The sequence below is a fragment of the Solanum tuberosum genome, unplaced genomic scaffold, assembly GCF_000226075.1.
Source record: "Solanum tuberosum cultivar DM 1-3 516 R44 unplaced genomic scaffold, SolTub_3.0 scf00034, whole genome shotgun sequence".
In the NCBI taxonomy this organism is placed as follows: Eukaryota; Viridiplantae; Streptophyta; class Magnoliopsida; order Solanales; family Solanaceae; genus Solanum; species Solanum tuberosum.
Genome location: NW_006238962.1, coordinates 235,847 through 244,361, shown reverse-complemented (window position 1 = coordinate 244,361; position 8,515 = coordinate 235,847). Strand labels below are relative to the sequence as shown.

Sequence of the window (8,515 nt, the reverse complement as noted above, 5' to 3'; positions counted from 1 at the left end):
TAGTGCGCAAGTTTATTGGGATGTTCATTAGAGAACGCCTTAGATATCCGTGCTTCTTTTCTGAAGCACGAATTAAAGCCCTCCATAGGAGGGCCATGATCATTTCAACTCTTGACGGCTTAAAGGTGCATAAGTCTCCACCGACTTCTTTTCTTAGCCTTGAAATGGAATCTTCGTTGATGTATAGCCTTTTGGCTACTAATTTAGACTCCACACGATCTAATGGAGGAACACGAGGCAAGAGAAGCTTCGATAAATCTCTCGTTGGGAAAACATCAACCAAATTAAAGCTCATGAAATCGATCTTCTCTACAGGAATCTCAAGTCTACACACTTTGGACCACTCGTTGATAACAGTAAAAGTTGAGTAACCATCCATTGCAATGTGCGCGTGGCTCATGGATAGAGCCAAGCCACCACACTCGAATTCTGTAATTTGGATAATGACAACTGGCATGGCGAATAAGTTGGATGCATCTACATTCCATGAATCTTGAGGCCAACANNNNATAGGGTAAACATGAGTTAAAATCCTAGATAAGGATTGCTCAAGTTGTTCTTCATGAGCTGAAAAATTAATGTTGTTGGTAGGAGGATAAAAAAAAACAAGAGGTAAATGTGTCTCATCAGTTGTTTGATCAAAGAAACCTAACTTGTAATTTTGGAGATGATTTGGAGTTGGTGAAGATGGTTTTATGAATTTTGTGGATATGATTTCAACTTCCATGTTTTCTTTTTGAAATGCCATGAGTATATAGATGTGGTGAAATAGCAAAAGAGAGATTAAGCAACCAAGTGAAGAAGCTAAGATATATAGTGGCACTTATCTCTTCCCCTTTATATAGAAAAAAAATATGGTTTTCGGTTTAACGATTTTTGATCTTTTAACGATTTGGTTTAACCAACATAAAAATGCTCATAAAATAAATATATGGCTTCTCAAATAATTTGGCTCGACAGGATAATACTGCAACTTTACATAATGTTCATAATTAAAATAGAAAGAGTATTAACTACCATGAAAATGAAAAGAACTACATACACAAGTGCAATACAAAAAAAGAACTAGGACAATAATGTGAATCGAAGGCTAAAGGGCAAATTAAAGGTAGTAACCATTAAAATATATATATATATACTGGAATAAATATTTACTATATTTATGTAGAGGTAAATGAGGAAATGACTACATTCTTACCGGGTTATCGGTTTACTCAATAATTCAAAACTAAAATAAAATAAAATCAAAATCGAACTGATAATCCGATAACATTTTTTTATCTATAAAATCATTAAAAACCCGTTAATCCAATAACTCAATAACAATAAACTAGACAAAAGACAGTTGCTTGAATGATAAACACTCCTCACTTTGAGTCACTAAGGGAGAAAAAAGGTGGAAGCTCGAAGGAGAGGGGTAGATTTTAAAAAAATAAAAATCAATAAGCCAATAACATTTTTCAATTTGATTTATTGGCCGGTTCGATTTTTGCACAGCCCTAATTTTGACTTGTTTGAGATAAGGGGATAAAAATGTCAAATTATTGAAGAATGAAGGACATTAATTTTAAAGCAATATTAAAGAATGTAGATGATTTTCACTATGCTTGAAATACATATACGAAGATTTCAAAACAAATAAAATATCTATTCAAATATGTGCCCTAAAACAATTTTTTATAAGTGGAGTACTGTCAAAATCTGCGTCCCTCAAATCCTGGATATCCCGAGGGAAGAAAAACAGGGCGAGATTAAGGTCATTTTGGTATTTATGATATTGTAAAATTATGGTCCTTTAAATATTGAGAATTGGACAAATAATCAAACCTTGTTTGTATTTGAATATCTTTTGACTAATAAAATGTTGTTATTAGCAAACCGTTATAAAAATGTTTGACTGTATATTAGCTAGTAAACAAAATAAAAGTAAGTTTATCATTTAAAGTTGTATTCCATTTATATTTTTGGCGTGCAAATAATTTTATTTCCTTATTATCATTTTATTTATATGGAATGTCATAGTAATTAGTAGTTTTCTTTCTTTTGAAGATAGTAGGATTACTTCATGTATTAACCAAAAGATTTATTTTAAGAAAGAAAGTTAAGACAAATGGGTAAATTTAAATGTTTTGATTTGGTCGATTATATTCTAAAAATGATATCTTATCATTTATTATTTCATTTTATATTTATAAAAATTATTTTTTTCGAAATCATTTCAATTTGGGATTTCTTTTGATATTAGTATGATTACGTTATAATTGTTTTTACCTAACTACACGTATAATTTTCCGACAAAGAATTGTCGGTCGACACCCCTCGAATATATTTCGTTATTGCTTAGCTATCAATCACAAATATAAGTGCACAAGTTTAACACTTGTTATGAAAAAGGACAATCATATTTAAGCACGATAATTTAAAAAATTAAAGAAGAAAAATTACAATAAAAATTATCTTGGATAAGAAAAAATGATAAAAAAAAGTTAGAAAAGGCCACTAGCAAAAGAGAAAAAGCAACAATCTGCATGGGAGAAAAAAATTAAAAATGAAGTCCAATTAGAATAAATAAGTAAGAGAAGAGCTTATTTTTAAACTAAAAATAATGTCTTTGGAGGGAATCAAACCTCTGGCAAGAAATAAAAAGAATGAAAGACCTTGAGCACCCACAATAAACCACCACGGCAATTAAGTCATTGTTCCTATGGGTGCTCTCTAATAAAATATATACAATTCTTCTTTCTTTCTATGTAAATATATATAATTCGATATGAGATTAATGGGTGCTCGAACACCCATGTAGTACCATGTAGGTTCGCCCCTGATGTGTAAGGACATGTACGTATCGAAACATTAACTCAAAGAAAAAAAGATGCATTTATTATAGTTCAATTCATTTATTAGGACTACTCAACCTACTGACACCTTGTTTGGATGGTTGTTACGTATTGTTTCATAATGTATTATATTGTATTGTGTTATATTTTATCGTACTATATTATTTTAATGAATACAGTGTTTGGATAGATTGTATCCAGACGCAGACCTAGAGGTTGCCGAGGGTTCACCCGAACCCCCTCAGCAAAAAATTATATTGTATATTTAAGGTATTTTTGAGATTTAATACTAAATATCAATTAAAAGGGATAACATGCTAATTTGACAATGGGAAACTGACAATGATGAAGTTGGCAAGTGTATAATTTCAAGTTTGTGTAAGTTTCCTATGAAGGATGCTGATTTAGGTCGAGAAAAACCGAGTTTGGTGCATTTTGGATTGAGAAATTTTCATAGTTGTTGGATGTATGATGCAGAATGTGGAAGTATTTGTGTTCAAGTGGACTTGAAAGATAGTTAATATGAGTTTATTTGAATGTGAAGTTGATATCAAGGCTTTTACCAATAGAAATCAAGAGCGAATTCAACTGCAGCCGTTACTGTAACCAAAAGAGAGTGAAACTCATTCTCAAGCATTTGCTAAGAGTTATATTACTTATCGATGTTTTTTTTTGGACCATGATGTTAACGCATTTGCTAAGTTTTTAGAGTTTTCTATGCTTTTTTTTGGTCATCTTTCTAGTTTGTCTAGTTTATTGTTATTGAGTTATTGGGTTAACAGGTTTTTAATGATTTTATAAAAAAATAAATATTGAATTATCAATTCGACTTTGATTTTTTTAGCTTTAGATTATTAAGTAAACCAATAACCCGGTAAGAAGGTAGTCATTTCCTCAATTACCTCTACATAAATATAGTAAATATTTATTTCAGTATATATATTTTAGTGGTTACTACCTTTAATTTGCCCTGTAACCTTCAATTCACAATATTGTCCTAGTTCTTTTATTTGTATTGCACTTGTACAGTTCTTTTCATTTTCATGGTAGTTAATATTGTTTCTATTTTAATTCTGAACATTATGTAAAGTAACATTATTATCCTGTCGCACCAAATTATTGAAGAAGTCATATATTTATGTTACGAGCATTTTTTTGTTGGTTAAACTAGATGGTTATATATCAAAAATCGATAAATAGAAAACCCATATCTTTTTTCTATATAAAGGGGAAGAGTGACGTGCCACTATATATCTTAGGTTCTTCATATCACTTGTTTGCTTAATCTCTCTTTTGCAATTTCACCACAAAATTCATAAAACCATCTTCACCAACTCCAAAATTACAAGTTATGTTTCTTTGATCAAACAACTGATGAGACACATATACCTCTTGTTTTTTTTATCCTCCTACCAACAACATTAATTTTTCAGCTCATGAAGAACAACTTGAGCAATCCTTATCTAGGATTTTAACTCATGTTTACCCTATTTCTGGCAGATTTACCGAGGATAACTCGATATCCTGCCAGGACCAAGGGGTTAAGTTTATAAAAGCAAAAGTGAATAGTGAACTCAATGAATTTCTTGAGAAAGCACATAAGGATATCAACCTTTCATTGCTTTGTTGGCCTCAAGATACATGGAATGTAGATGCATCCAACTTATTCGCCATGCCAGTTGTCATTATCCAAATTACAGAATTCGAGTGTGGTGGCTTGGCTCTATCCATGAGCCATGTGCACATTGCAATGGATGGTTACTCAATTTTTACTGTTATCAACGAGTGGTCCAAAGTGTGTAGACTTGAGATTCCTGTAGAGAAGATCGATTTCATGAGCTTTAAATTGGATGTAGCACCTTGAGTTCGAAAAAGAATTAAATTGGAAATAGCAAGATCTGAAATTTTGCAAGTTATGCTTAAGTATGAGTTTTGGGTTGACTTCAAACGACCATAACTCCTATCTCAGGATGACTTAGGTGTGCTACCAGATACCGTAGGAAAGACCTTTGAATTATCTTTCCAACGCCGCCGAGTTTGCTAAGTTTCGATATCGTATGAGGGAAATATGTCCATTGGAAGTTGGGTTGTCTAGATAAGGAAAGTCAAAATCGGATTCTAGAGGGGTATTTTGGTCTCTTCCTTACCCAATTAAATTTAATTCGTTTTTAGTAATATTTTAAGGGTCTAATCCTATTAGGTTCAGTTTTATAATCCTAAAAAATTAGCCTGGGTTTTAGTTGAGAGTTTCAAGAAGAGAAAAGAAGAAGAAGAGTAAAGAGGAAGAAAAAGAGAAAGGATCGAAGCGTTCGTCGAAATTCTTAAGAGTTGTTGCGGATTTTCGCCATGGGTTTAATCCCTAAGAGGTATGTAATCTTCCATAGTGTTAGGTTTGTTCACCCACACGCCAATCATATTATTTTTCAGCGAAATTTCATTCTTGAAGTTGAAAGATTAGAGTTTTATGTATTTTTAGCGGCAATGAACACTCTTTGTATATGTTCCGTAAGCCTTTAGCGACATTGGATCTAATGACACTTAACTAATGCCGTTAAAGACTTTAGCACTCTTTATTAATGTGTCTATTTATTGCCGTTAAAAAATGTTTTTGTTGTAGTGTTAACTATTTTTACAAAGTTTTGTCCAAATTAAAGTGTTGATTAAATAATCAAGTAAACTTTTTTTTTAGTTTTGTATTAGATAAAGCATGATGAAAACATAATTAAATAAATATAAATAATATAGTAATTAATTTCTTTTCTTTCTAGGACTTGTATAACTCTCAGCTATTATAACCTTTGTTACATGACCCTCTGTCCTTCAGATAGTCACTCTGTGGTAATAGCCTACAAATCACATGATGTAAATCGTACTATACAAGTTCTATGCAACATGCTCGACTTAGAAAACATTGAGGGGAAGTCGATCCCGAATCATCCGTGTGATGGACTATCCTCCAAATCAACTGAGTCATCCCGAAGGACCATATAACAAATTAAATTAAGCTTTTACATGACACTGTCACATACAATATATCATTGTGTATTTCTTTTACAGCTAAGTGTTGAAACATCTTTTTAGTGAAATCGACAAGACTTGTGATTTTTTTCTTTGTTTTCTTGTTGTTATTAAAGCAAGAATTTACATGTGAAAAATATTGACCTTGGCTTTTATCAATATATTGTAACACCTTGATCTTGACAAATTGAATATTTATTTTCATCAAAATCTTCAAGTTGTTGTACCATAGAATTAGTAATGGAAAAGTTGTTTTTGGGATAAAATAGAACAAAAGGGACGTGTTTTCTTAGCAACTTGATCAAAGTAAGATAATTTAACTTGAATTTGGCTAGCTCAAGAAGAAACTGTAAACAAAACTTGCATTCTAACTTGTAGTTAAGTAGAGAGTGGAGAATCTTAGTATAGCTTAGTTAGTTGATTATACGAATTTTCACTTTGTTAGTGATTGATTGATGATACTCCAACCTTGTAATACGCTTTCCTGTTTCTCTTTTTTCGTCACCTACCCTTATTTGTCAAATTTGGATATGATACACTCATTAAAAAAATAAAATTGACACAATATTTTAATTAGCATATTATCCCTATTAATTGATATTTAGTATTAAATCTTGAAAAATGATTTGGAGAAAAAGTAATTAACACTAAAGGTAAAACATGGAAAAATAATTATTTACTCTTGATATGTGAAAAATGACAAGTAAAAGTGAACGGATCTAGGGAGTATATTCTTTCCAGTTCAATTTGTTTGTCATATTTTTACTTGATACAAAGTTTAAATAATTTTTTTTTTGAATCATGTGATCTTAAATATGTTACGTGAAAAATTAAAATCAAGAGTACAGTTACTAATAAATGAAAGAGTCTTTTCTTTTTCATTTTTCAAAGGAATAAAAATGAAAAGTAGCACATACGAATTGAAACTGAGAGAGTACCTAATGAGTTAGACAACCTGTTCATATAATATATAATAATTATATATAATTCAAACCAAAAATAATATAATAATTGATGAGAGAATGTCACTTATTAATTTAAAAAAACTCAAATATACTATCAAATTTTGAGAAAAAGTTTATCTATGTCATTTGTTAAGAGTTTAGCTTATCTATGCTATTTTTGTTTGAGAAACAGTTCATTCATGTCATTATTTGTCAATTGAAATAGCATAGATGAGCCAAACATTTAACATATGACATATATGAACCTTTTCTCAAAGTTTAAGGGCATATTTGAGCCTTTTTCCCTTTAAAAACATAATTTAATAAATGACGTGACTGAAAATCATAATTGACCACATCAAAAATGGTTTTTCATAATTGACCACGTGTAAAAAATAGTTTTGTAAAATGGAATTGGTTTAAGTTAACAAATAATGTCATAAATGAGTCATTTTTCAAAAGTAAATGGTATAGATGAAGCAAATTTTTAACATATAACATAAATGAGCCTCTTCTCAAACTTTAATGATGTATATGACTCTTTTCTCTATTAATAATAATAATTAATATTATATATGAAATCAAATTTTAAATATTATATTAGAAAAATATACTAGAACTTATTAAAATGGATAATAAACTATAGTACTTATGACAAAATTCAAGTTGAAAAATATAGTCTAACAATAATCGAAGCTAATTTATTTTAAAATTTTAGAATTTGTTTCCTTTGACTTCCTTGTTTTCCCATTGCCTTTTCAAGAGCTATATGAAAATCTTTAAAAGATACCATATCCATCCTGTAATAAATTTAAAAAAAATAATCAATATTGCTACATTGTTCATTTTAAATTCAAAATAACTTCTTTTTTTTAAGTAAAATTATATATAAATTCATAAAGAATTACAAAATTAATTGATCAAGAGAGTAAGAAATTGTACTCATATTTCAATATCCCAGCACGAACGAGGGCCAATAGATGATCAATCGAACACCTATATTGTGCTTCATCTAAATTCTTTTCTTGTAACAGGTATCCTTTCAAGGAAATATCCTTTAAAAAAAAAGATAATTCAATATATAACAACATATTTAGTGATCTACAAATGGTCAAGTTTGAAATAAATAAAGCGTACGTAGATATTATTTTCGATATACTCTCAACAGCCGTTCAATTGATGATACAAAGAATTACTTAGTGTTTAAATTTCATAAGTGATCATTTGAAAACTAACCTTGAATATAAAAATATGGAGTAGATATGGTAATTGGCTTCTTTGACATCCCTCCATATGTAACCATAGTACCACCTTGCCTTAAAAATAATATTGTATATCTTCAATATTTAACCAAAAAAAAAAGTAAAAACTTCAACTTTAAAGAAAACAATATTTAAAAAAATAAAAGTATCTCACTTTAAGAATTTTACCACCATATTAGCTGCATTTCCACCAATACAATTCAAACCCAAACTAGGTTTAGGTATATCACCTACAGCACATCATCGATCGTTACAACATATTAAAAAAAAAAAATACACTCGTTGGTTATTTAAAAAATAATTATATTGTTCGTATATAAAAGTTAAATTCATACCAGGAGATTTTTGACACCTTTCACTTCAAGTTCACTTTCAGTAAATACTTTATTAGCGCCAAGTTTAATTAATTTTTCTTTAATTTTATCAGATTCAGATTTATCTCTTATGATATTAA

General features: G+C 29.7%; 1 protein-coding gene and 1 long non-coding RNA gene across 2 annotated transcripts in view; both read right to left on the bottom strand.

The window, feature by feature from the left end:
* The window catches only part of LOC102595175 (acetyl-CoA-benzylalcohol acetyltransferase-like), an 11,715-nt gene extending 10,988 nt beyond the window's left edge, over window positions 1–727 (bottom strand). Inside the window, exon 1 of the mRNA XM_015306645.1 lies at window positions 37–727. Coding sequence (XP_015162131.1) covers window positions 37–727 — 691 coding nt within the window. The remainder of the gene's footprint in view (window positions 1–36) is intronic.
* A 6,718-nt stretch (window positions 728–7,445) lies between these two features.
* LOC107059739 (uncharacterized) lies at window positions 7,446–8,296 on the bottom strand. Its single transcript, XR_001472861.1, has 4 exons — window positions 8,216–8,296; window positions 8,036–8,115; window positions 7,742–7,854; window positions 7,446–7,599 (listed from the first exon to the last, which is right to left on the bottom strand). It is a non-coding gene; the product is annotated as an uncharacterized lncRNA (long non-coding RNA).
* Window positions 8,297–8,515: the final 219 nt, after the last annotated feature.